Source organism: Pristiophorus japonicus, chromosome 14 (genome assembly GCF_044704955.1).
Source record: "Pristiophorus japonicus isolate sPriJap1 chromosome 14, sPriJap1.hap1, whole genome shotgun sequence".
Lineage (NCBI taxonomy): Eukaryota > Metazoa > Chordata > Chondrichthyes > Pristiophoridae > Pristiophorus > Pristiophorus japonicus.
Genome location: NC_091990.1, coordinates 162,591,264 through 162,603,314, shown reverse-complemented (window position 1 = coordinate 162,603,314; position 12,051 = coordinate 162,591,264). Strand labels below are relative to the sequence as shown.

Here is a 12,051-nt window from a genome sequence, read left to right as displayed (position 1 = left end):
GTATAATGTGGATAAATGTGAGGTTATCCACGTTGGGGGCAAAAACACGAAGGCAGAATATTATCTGAATGGCGGCAGATTAGAAAAAGGGGAGGTGCAACGAGACCTGGGTGTCATGGTACATCAGTCATTGAAAGTTGGCATGCAGGTACAGCAGGCAGTGAAGAAGGCAAATGGTATGTTGGCCTTCATAGCTAGGGGATTTGAGTATAGGAGCAGGGAGGTCTTATTGCATAGAAAACATAGAAAGTAGGTGCAGGAGGCGGCCATTCGGCCCTTCGAACCTGCACCACCATTCGATAAGATCATGGCTGATCATTCGCTCAGTACCCCTTTCCTGCTTTCTCTCCATACCCCTTGATCTCCTTAACCGTAAGGGCCATATCTAACTCCCTCTTGAATATATCCAATGAACTGGCATCAACATCTCTCTGCGGCAGGGAATTCCACAGGTTAACAACTCTGAGTGAAGAAGTTTCTCCTCATTTCAGTCCTAAATGGCCTACCCCTTATCCTAAGACTGTGTCCCCTGGTTCTGGACTTCCCAAACATCGGGAACAATCTACCCGCATCTAACCTGTCCCGTCTCGTCAGAATCTTGTATGTTTCTATGAGATCCCCTATCATCCTTCTAAACTCCAATGTATAAAGGCCCAGTTGATCCAGTCTTTCCTCATATATCAGTTCGGCCATCCCGGGAATCAATCTGGTGAACCTTCGCTGCACTCCCTCAATAGCAAGAACGTCCTTCCTCAGATTAGGAGACCAAATTTAAACACAATATTCCAGGTGAGGTCGCACCAAGGCCCTATACAACTGCAATAAGACCTCCCAGCTCCTATACTCAAATCCCCTAGCTATGAAGGCCAACATACCATTTGCCTTCTTCACCGCCTGCTGTACCTGCATGCCAACTTTCAATGACTGATGAACCATGACACCCAGGTCTCGTTGCACCTCCCAATTTCATAATCCATTCAGATAATATTCTGTCTTCGCGTTTTTGCCCCCAAAGTAGATAACCTCACATTTATCCACATACTGCGTCTGCCATGCATTTGCCCACTCACCTAACCTGTCGAAGTCACCCTGCAGCCTCTTAGCATCCCCCTCACAGCTCACACCACCACCCAGTTTAGTGTCATCTGCAAACTTGGAGATATTACACTCAATTCCTTCATCCAAATCATTGATGTATATTGTAAAGAGCTGGGGTCCCAGCACTGAGCCCTGCGGCACTCCACTAGTCACTGCCTGCCATTCTGAAAAGGACCAGTTTATCCCGACTCTCTGCTTCCTGTCTGCCAACCAGTTCTCTATCCACGTCAGTATATTATCCCCAATACCATGTGCTTTGATTCTGCACACCAATCTCTTGTGTGGGACCTTGTCAAAAGCCTTTTGAAAGTCCAAATACACCACATCCACTGGTTCTCCCTTGTCCACTCTACTAGTTACATCCTCAAAAAATTCCAGAAGATTTGTCATGCATTATTTCCCCTTCATAAATCCATGCTGACTTGGACCGATCCTGTTACTGCTTTCCAATTGCGCTGCTATTTCATCCTTAATAATTGATTCCAACATTTTCCCCACCACTGATATCAGGCTAACCGGTCTATAATTACCCGCCTTCTCTCCCTCCCTTTTTAAAACGTGGTGTTACATTAGCTACCCTCCAGTCCATAGGAACTGATCCCGAGTCGATAGACTGTTGGAAAATGATCACCAATACATCCACTATTTCTCGGGCCACTCCCTTAAGTACTCTGGGATGCAGACTATCAGGCCTTGGGGATTTATCGGCCTTCAATCGCATCAACTTCCCGAACACAATTTCCCGCCTAATAAGGATATCCTTCAGTTCCTCCTTCTCACTAGACCCTCGGTCCCCTAGTACTTGTGTTCAGTTTTGGTCTCCTAATCTGAGGAAGGACGTTCTTGCTATTGAGGGAGTGCAGTGAAGGTTCACCAGACTGATTCCCGGGATGGCGGGACTGACATATGAGGAGAGACTGGATCGACTGGGCCTGTATTGACTGGAGTTTAGAAGGATGAGAGGGGATCTCATAGAAACATCTAAAATTCTGACGGGACTGGACAGGTTAGATGCAGGAAAAATATTCCCGATGTTGGGGAAGTCCAGAACCAGAGGACACAGTCTAAGGATAAGGAGTAAGCCATTTAAGACTGAGATGAGGAGAAACTTCTTCACTCAGGGTTGTTAACCTGTGGAATTCCCTACCGCAGAGAGTTGTTGATGCCAGTTCATTCAAGAGGGAGTTAGATATGGCCCTTACGGCTAAAGGCTCAAGGCGTATGGAGAGAAAGCAGGAAAGGGGTACTGAGGTGAATGATCAGCCATGATCTTATTGAATGGTGGTGCAGGCTCGAAGGGCCTACTCCTGCACCTATTTTCTATGTTTCTATAAACTGTAATTCTCTTTATTTCCACTCTACTCCACTGTGTATCCTCTAAATTCACTCTCATTCACAAACAGAAACACCTGAGACATAAACTCACCATCTGACTCAGAGGCAGCTCGGAAGATCAGGTAACTACCGGGCAGAGGCTGTGTTATCGATCCCACATTCTCACCCTTTGGACCCTGGAAAAGACAATACCTAAAGTTAATGCAAGAATGAGTGGCTTTGTGGAAAGAGGGTTGGGTGACATTGTGTAGTAAGCTGTCCACAAACTTCAGTTGGGACTGAATTTTCCTTTGGGGCAAGTAGGTTATGGGTTAAAGCCTCCTCTGATACCTCATACAGTATTAAAAGAGTATGACTTTCTTTGGACATGTAGCCCCTCTGATGAGGTCTAATTTGTCTGTTGATGATACTTAATATAAAAAAACATGCAGAATCCTGATGATCAGCAGATGTTTCTTTTGGACCTTAAGATTAGTTGTAGGATTTCTGAGTGGTAACCTCTAGACAGAGTTATACGGACACACTCCACATGTAGGACCCATAGGTACTCAAGCGGGGAGAGGTGTTAGTCCGACTTCTGCACAGTTCTCCTCTGGAGCTAAAATGAGATGACTCGTTGCAAAGACTGGTTGAACTTCCATTCTGGCACATGAATCTAAAACCTTTTATTGTGGGTTGATTTTAGAGCACCGTCACTGGTGGCAGTACAGTAAAGTGAAGGAGGTGGCAATGCTGCGTCGGGTGGAACCAAGCCCCAGCTTATGCATTGTTTTCCCACAGCTATCTGAGGAGGCAGCAGTGCTGGAGCAGCAATGTAAACCACCACCATTTTATTCCCCAGCTCAGGACATCGAGCCTGACCTTCCAGGACATTGATGCAGTTTCCTCAATCTGATCTGTACAGATCTTCCCCAGTCCGGTGCTGGAAGTGAATGTCTGAATGAATGATCTTTCAGAAAACTAGGCATGCATAGTTGTTTCGCTGTTGCTACTGGTCAGGTTGAATCTGCCTCACAATGTAGACATGGTAGATTCCACAGCACTCGGCCAAGACAATTGCAGAACCATTGCAACATAAACGGCAAAATAGCACTGTTGTGCCCATGGCATGAATCTGATCCTCAAGTGAACAATAAAAATTGATGGGTGGTGATGTGTGAGCTTCAATGCATCATGCCAGTTATACTGCAGTGTCTCAGATAAGCAGGATGCCATCCATGCCCAGGTTGTGAGGGCTAAGCTTCAGGTTAGGGTGTGTACAGAGTTTCTGCTGAGATATAGCACAGATCATGCAATATATCTGCATGTTTCAATTGGAGAGGCTTTTCCAACAGCACCAAACTGAAGGCAAGTAGAATCATGAGAATTTTACAGAATTCACCCCACTGTGTCTGTACCATGTCTCAGAAACAGCTGTTCACTTAGTCCTATTCTCCTGTTCTTTCCCCATACATTTAAAAAATAATTATTTTTCTAATATTTATCCACTTCCCTCTGCCTTCACCACGGTTTTTGGTAGGGCATTCCATGCCCTATTTATTCCCTCTAGCCGACCAGTGGAAGTTGATTTTCTCTTTATACCCTAATAAAACCCCTTATAAAGGTTGGTGATGTGATGACTTGATCACTGTACAATTCACTGATGGAACTCAACATCATCATCTCCCACTTTCCTTTTTTAGGACTGGAATATCACCCAAGTGAGCGTTTGCATGAACTGTGCTAATATTTGTTTCTTTTTTCTCTTGCAACAGTAAGAGAATGCTATTGAGCCATGTTCACTCCAGTCTATAGGCCTTATGGATTTTTGGTACTGGCATACCAGCCGTGGATAACCAAGGAAATAAAGGAAAGTATCAAATCAAAGACCAATGCGTATAAGGTGGCCATGGTTAGTGGGAAACTAGAGGATTGGGAAAATTTTAAGCAACAGCAAAGAATGACTAAAAAAGCAATAAAGAAAGGGAAGATAGATTACGAAGGTAAACTTGCGCAAAACATAAAAACAGATAGTAAAAGCTTTTACAGATATATTAAATGGAAAAGAGTGACTAAAGTAAATGTTGTTCCCTTAGAAGATGAAAAGGGGGATTTAATAATGGGAAATGTGGAAATGGCTGAGACCTTAAACAATTATTTTGCTTCCGTCTTCACAGTGGGGACACTAAAAGCACCGGCAATTAAAACAAATTAAACTTAAAAACGTAAAATCAAATTAAAATTTGGTTGCCGGGCGTGATGATGCACTCCAGTCCCTCCGGTGCCCACCTCTCGTCCTTGTGCATGAATCCCAAAAGGTTAGTTTGCAGGTGCAGCAGGTAATCAGGAAGGCAAATGGAATGTTGGCCTTCATTGCGAGAGGGATGGAGTACAAAAGCAGGGAGGTCTTGCTGCAACTGTATAAGGTATTGGTAAGGCCGCACCTGGAGTACTGCGTGCAGTTTTGGTCACCTTACTTAAGGAAGGATATACTAGCTTTGGAAGGGGTACAGAGACGATTCACTAGGCTGATTCGAGAAATGAGGGGGTTACCTTATGATGATAGATTGAGTAGACTGGGTCTTTACTCGTTGGAGTTCAGAAGGATGAGGGGTGATTTTATAGAAACATTTAAAATCATGAAAGGGATAGACAAGATAGAGGCAGAGAGGTTGTTTCCATTGGTAGGGGAGACTAGAACTAGGGGGCACAGCCTCAAAATATGGAGGAGCCAATTTAAAACCGAGTTGAGAAAGAATTTCTTCTCCCAGAGGGTTGTGAATCTGTGGAATTCTCTGCCCAAGGAAGCAGTTGAGGTTAGCTCATTGAATGTTTTCAAGTCAAAGATAGATAGATTTTTAACCAATAAGGGAATTAAGGGTTACGGGAAGAGGACGGGTAAGTGGAGCTGAGTCCACGGCCAGATCAGCCATGATCTTATTGAATGGTGGAGCAGGCTCGAGGGGCTAGATGGCCGACTCCTGTTCCTAATTCTTATGTTCTTATTATGTTCTTATATTGCCTCCTCTCTGTGTTTTCTCTTTCAAGAGAGATCTTAATTCTCTGGGTCTGTGGCGTACTGGACACACATTACCTTCACTGCCCAGATGGATTGATCCAGAGGATGGAATAGTTTGAAACAGAAGCCATCCTTTTTGGAGGGTCTTTCGATGAGCTCACAGGTGTTGAGAAGGATGGTCCCCACCCACTGGCCATTGTTGGGTGTTTTGTAAATGAGCAGAACGCCAGGTTTGAGCACACACCAGAGTTTGGTCCAGCTCTTCAGAGTACCTCGGATCTGCAACAGGGATTGTGAGTTATGGCTCTTCAATCAGGACAAAGAAACCGAGACAATAAAACATTGAACAGCATTCATTGAACAAAACAATGTATTGGACTACTAACTATGCAGAAGTGGAGGGAGTTGTCTTGGTGTTCTAACCAAAGTGGCATTGATGTAAGAACAAGTATAGTTAAAACAAATTTGACTCTGTCTACACCTGGTTATTTAGTTCAGATATAATTAGTGGAAATCTTCCTCATTCAGGCCCTGAAATATAATGGAGTGAATATAATATATTTAATCACAGCAATCATTATGTACCAGGGCCCTTCACTGTCCAGCAGACAGGAACAATGGTCACTGGTTCCTTGTTCACACCTTCCCTTCATATATGAATTGGGTTGCAGTATTGTGCAGCAACTTTCCCTTTATTTGCCTCGGGCCCTGCAGGGATATCAGCAAAAGGAATTACAATGAAAAATAGAATCAACATTGTCACAAAACATTACTGCACACATACTACCACAACGGAAGGTGGCAGAAGAAAGATTCATGGTAAAATAGTTCGCTCTTGGTTGAGGCGAGTCACAACACCAACTGTCACTTGAAGTTGTTGAGTTGGGGTTGAACACAGATGGTTTTGATGACTTAAAAACAAAATGCTGGAAATCTCAGCGGGTCAGGCAGCATCTGTGGAGAGGAAGCAGAGTTAACGTTTCAGGCCGATGACCCTTTGTGAGAACTGGAGAGTGTTCGAAAAGAACACATTCTTAAGGAGCACTGAAAAGGGGGAGGGGAGAAAAGAACCAAAGGGAAGGTCTGTGATAGGGTGGAAGGCAGGAGAGATTAGAGAGACAAAAGGGATGATGGGCCGAATTGAAATGGTAATGACAGAAGTTAGAAAAAGGTTAATCTTGAGAGGGTGTGAATGGCAGGATAATGACCAGTTGCCATTGGAGACAAGGAGAAAAAAAAAAACATAGCGGGGGTTGGGGGAGGTGGGGGGAGGAAGGAGCCAAAGATGGGCAGAGGTTACACTCTGAAATTGCTGAACTCGATGTTGAGTCCAGAAGGCTGTAAAGTGCCTAAACGAAAGATGAGGTGCTGTTCCTCGAGCTTGCATTGAGCTTTGTTGGAACAGTGCAGGAGGCCGAGGATGGAGGTGTCTGAGTGGGAGTGAGACGGAGAATTAAAGTGACAGGCGACCGGAAGCTCGGGGTCACACTTGCGGACTGAACGGAGGTGTTCCGTAAAGTGGTCACCCAATCAAGCTTGGTCTTCCCAATGTAGAGGAGACCACATTGTGAGCAGCCAATACAGTATATTAAATTGAAAGGAGTACAAGTAAATCGCTGTTTCACCTGGAAGGAGTGTTTGGGGCCCTGGACAGTGGGAAGGGAGGGGGTAAAAGGGCAGGTGTTGCATCTCCTGTGCTTGCACGGGAAGGTGCCGTGGGAAGGGGAGGGGGTGCTGGGGGTTACTGTGGAATGGACCAGGGTGTCACTGAGGGAGCTGTCCCTTCGGAACGCTGAGAGCGGAGGGGAGGGGAAGATGTGATTGGTGGTGGGATCACGCTGGTGGTGGCGGAAATGGCGGAGGATGATCCGTTGAACATGGAGGCTGGTGGGGTGAAAGGTGAGGACAAGGGGAACCCTGTCGTGGTTCTGAGAGGGAGGGGAAGGGGTGAGAGCAGAGGTGCAGGAAATAGAATGGACACGGTCGAGGGCCATGTTAACCACGGTTGAATGGAATCCTCAGTTGAGGAAAAAGGAAGAGATGTCAGAGGCACCAGTGTGAAAGGTGGCATCGTCAGAGCAGTTGCGACGGAGAAACTGGGAGAATGGAATGGAGTCCTTACAGGATGCGGGGTGGGAGGAAGTGTAGTCCAGGTAGCTGTGGGAGTCAGTGGGCTTCTTAAGAATGTGTTCTTTTTGAATATTCGCCAGTTCTGACGAAGGGTTGTCGACCCGAAACGTTGACTCTATTTTTCTCTTCACGGAAGGATGAGAGGGGATATCATGGAGGTGTTTAGAATTCTGATGGGTTTGGACGGGTTGGATGCGGGAGGAGTGTTCCCAGGGTTGGGGGGGTCCGGAACTAGGGGTCACGGTGTAAGGATGGGGGGTAAGCCATTTAGGACCGAGATGAGGAGAAACTTCTTCACCCAGAGAGTGGTGAACCTGTGGAATTCTCTATCACAGAAAGTTGTTGAGGCCAATTCACTAAATATATTCAAAAAGAAGTTAGATGTAGTCCTTAATACTAGGGGGATCAAGGGGTATGGCGAGAAAGCAGGAATGGGGTACTGAAGTTACATGTTCAGCCATGATCTCATTAAATGGTGGTGCAGGCTCGAATGGCCTACTCCTGCACCTATTTTCTATGTTTCTATGATGCTGCCTGACTCGCTGAGATATCCAGCAATTCCTGTTCTTATTTCAGATTCCAGCACCCACAGTATTTTGCTGTTGTATTAGTGGTTTTGATGACTGTTAGTTAAGTTGGTTGAAGTGATCTCAGCATCCATTATTTGGGTTGGCTGTCATTTGAGAGGGGACCGAATGCCCACTGTCTGAGTTAACTGTCAGTAAGTTGTTAAGCTAGGTTTGAATACCAATGGTTTGGATGACTATGGATTTAACTAGTTGAAGTGGGTATCAGTACCCATTGTTTGGATTGGCTGTCAGTTAATATTGTTGTGATGAATTTGAACACCAACTGCTTGGTGACTTACCTTCAGCCAATCCTCCATCACCACCACGGAGGGGTCCTTCAAAGCACTTAACATCTCTTTGCTGGCCCTCTTCTTCTCCTGTCTGTAATTTTTCTTCTGAACCTATTTAAAATATAGAATCCACCCCTGCTGGTGAATTAAACAGTTAATCTCAAGAAACACTTTGGAATACACTCAACAGTGAGAGTCACTGAGGAATATTCCACCTTTGAATATTGTAAAGGAGATTGAAGAAACAATTTAAGCCATTCATTTAGAATTTTCCATCATGAAAATACAACCACATTGTTAAAACAGGTCTTGCATTTACATTGCACAATTAATGTACTCAGGACATTCCAAGGTACTTCACATCCAATATACACAAATGCAGCTGCCAATTTGTACACAGCAAGGTGCCACAATTAGCAAGTAAGATGAATGACTAGTTAAAATATTTTTGCTCAAGAGAAAAATGTTGGTTAGACATTGGGAGAACTCTCATCTTTGAATACTGCGATGTGATTTTATGCCCATCTGAACACAGACGTTTTAACATCTCATCTGAAAATATAGTATTAGCTCAATATTGTACTGAAGTGTAAGCCTAGATCATGTGGTCAAGTCCTGCAGTGGAGTTTGAATCTACCAAATGAGACAAGTTGACATTTACACTGGTTAAACGGTCACCAGACTGATTCCTGGGATGCGTCCTATGAGGTGAAGATTGAGTAGACTAGGCCCTATATTCCCCAGAGTTTAGAAGAATGAGAGGTGATCTCATTAAAACATACAAAATTCTTAAAGGGTTTGACAAGGTAGAGGCTAGGAGGGTGTTTCCCCGGCTGGGAAGCCGAGAACCTGGGGTCACAGTCTCAAAATAAGGGGTTGGCCATTTCAGACTGAGATGTGGAGAAATGTCTTCACTCAGAGGATGGTGAATCTTTGGAATTCTCTGCCCCAGAGGCTGTGGAGGCTCAGTCCTTGAGTATATTCAAGACAGAGATTGACAGATTTTTCAATTCTAAGGGAATCAAGGGATATGAGGATACTGTGAGAAGGTGGAGTGGAGATAGATCATCAGCCATGATCTTATTAAATAGCAGAGCAGGCTCGAAGGGGCAAATGGCCTACTCCTGCTCCTACTTCTTATGTTTTTATTAGCATTGATTGGCAAATGGAAAAGAGAGGAACGGAGTGAGTCTTTTTTCATGAATGAAGCTGCACAGTTAGTTCAACCATGGAAGCCCATCCTCAGCCAATGTCTGGTCAGGTGAACTTCTGTTCAGCTCCTGGGATAAAGATGTGGAGCGGATTAGAAAGTGTCATTGCAGTGAGGAGCTGAGGAATGTGGGGCATATTGGGATTACATCGATTACACAACAATTAGAACACAGCACAGGCCATTCAGCCTAACTAGTCTGTATTGGCCTTTATTACATGAGCAGTATTCCTCATCCCATGTTCCTGTCCTGTTCACATATCCTATTATTCCCCTCTTCTTTAACCACCTATTTATCCTACTCTTAAAGTTGACAAGGTTTCTGCTTCAATCACTCACTCCAGGGTGAATGGAGAGATGCTCTGAAGGGGGAGAATAGGTTTCTATGGAAGGACGAATGAACTAAATCTCATCTGTACTTACCTTTATGGTACAATAAGGAATGTGCAGTATTTCAGTACATGTTACAATGAGGGGCATGGGGATCTGAAACTCATCACAACTTTGAGAGATTGGCTCGCCGTTGAATCTAATACATGACTTCTTTGGGGAGCTGATGTCAGAACAACTGTTTATTTTGATACAAGAAAGAAATGCACCTGAAAAGCTAGGGGAAAGTGAGGGATGCTACACAAGTCTGCCTTTTGCTACTGCATTGTCACCTGGAGACACGTACCTTCAAGGATTCTTTCTTGGTGAGTTTAGAGATGGGAGATACGCAATCTTTGTCGCAGCCGTTGTATAGTTTGGAATCAGACTGAAAGAGAAATGCGGGAGACCAGATCAGCACCGCTTCCTCACACTGGGAACATGAGCCTTACAGTTGAGCCCAACCAGGGCCAGCTTTCTGCTGTAGTTGGTGGGTATGACAACCTTATAAAGAGATCAGCTGGTGTCTGCACACCTTGGGTACCTCACCCATTCTTCATATCTGAACTTTGACAGGGATGACTGGCAGGCTTTTTGACAGCAGGGCATCACAGCCAGGCTTTCATCAACAGACGCACACGTTTTCCAGCAGGCGACCCTGGATTGCAATCAAGAGCAGGAGCCCTGACCTTCCGAGCACAGCGGTACCCAGGCTCTTTTTGGTCCCTTTCACAGCCACTCAACCCGAGATCAGTTAAGCCAGCATAAACCAGGGGTCAAGCCTGGGATTTTCCTGTTCTGTATGAATCAGTACCAGCCCTGATGCCTTTGTTTGCTGAAACATTTGAGCTTTTATAATTTTAGTTACTCATATTTTCATCGAAACAGCACAATCTGTCAAATGGTTTACTTTAATCTTTAATGAGGTTCTGATCGCTAGCTCTACGCTGTGTTCGTGATGGGTTTAAAACAAATCAGACCAAAAACAGAGATTACTTATGGAAGTGATTAATTGGATTTGTTAATGGTAGCATCCAAGGAGGAGTCTGTAAAATAGAAGTACTATCTTTACTATCCTTCAATCAGGGTTGTTACTCCTTCAGAGCATTTGCTTCTGATATCACTGGCCTCCATGTCTCACATTGTTGCCACATCCTCCTCCACACTCGAGGGGTAGTAAAGAGGCAGGGAGGGAGAAACAGAGTGGGTCTAAAATTGCAGGGAGGACGAATGAAGTGGGTTCAAGTTGCAGGGAGGGAGATGGTTCACCCTTTACTCAGCAGTACTGGCTGGCAGTGGTTAAACTGATGCTGTAGGAGGCCATAAGGGACTTTCCGAGATGTGAAGTAACTGGCATCTGACACTGACTGTGAAAAATGTTGTGCAGCTGATCTGGTCAGTCTTTGAGGGCCTCAAATGAGAAGTATGAGAGAGATTGATTTGGGTCCAATCCAGAAATTGCACTGATGTTGGAAACTCAGTCATACCCATGTTTGTTGGGACTTGTGGGTTGTTCACACTCGAGGTGTAGGTCAGCAGTGAGCAGAAGTGCCAGGTGCCTACCTTACTGCTGGAGATGGGTGTTGAAGTGACTTCATCGGTGAGAGCTGAAAATCCATTCTTTTCCATTTCATTACCTATAACAAATGAGAATAGAGAAAGAGGAGCCATTAACCTGAATGCAGGACAGTGGATTAGGAACTGCCTTATGCTAACTGATACACTCATAATAAAGGATGAAACTGAGTACTGTGAACAATGAGTAAGTGTGACCTTAGCTCCTTTAATAAGACTCCAGAGTACAGGTACCTCGTGGGTGGCCTGCTTATATACCGTGCTCCCAAGGGATGCTGGGATCCCTTGGGACTCTAACAGGTAGGCCCTCTGGTGGTGGTTGTAATACAGGGTGCAAGGGGTTAAATACATAACATCATTCCCTCCTAAAGTTAATAGGACACTTATTTACAGGGTGAGATGATCCGGGGCTTTTTGCTCCCTTGTCGATTGTCTCGGTACAAATGCAGGTGTGGGTGAGTTGGTTAGTTCTTCACT

At 44.8% G+C, this 12,051-nt stretch overlaps 1 protein-coding gene across 7 annotated transcripts in view; it reads right to left on the bottom strand.

The window, feature by feature from the left end:
* Positions 1-12,051, bottom strand: part of LOC139280179 (oxysterol-binding protein-related protein 8-like) — a 159,925-nt gene that overhangs the window by 58,660 nt on the left and 89,214 nt on the right. For all 7 annotated transcript variants that reach the window (XM_070899745.1, XM_070899748.1, XM_070899751.1 and 4 more), the window contains 5 exons: positions 11,563-11,636; positions 10,307-10,387; positions 8,430-8,531; positions 5,507-5,710; positions 2,525-2,609 (listed from right to left, as the gene is read on the bottom strand). In XM_070899745.1, coding sequence (XP_070755846.1) covers positions 2,525-2,609; positions 5,507-5,710; positions 8,430-8,531; positions 10,307-10,387; positions 11,563-11,636 — 546 coding nt within the window. The remainder of the gene's footprint in view (positions 1-2,524; positions 2,610-5,506; positions 5,711-8,429; positions 8,532-10,306; positions 10,388-11,562; positions 11,637-12,051) is intronic.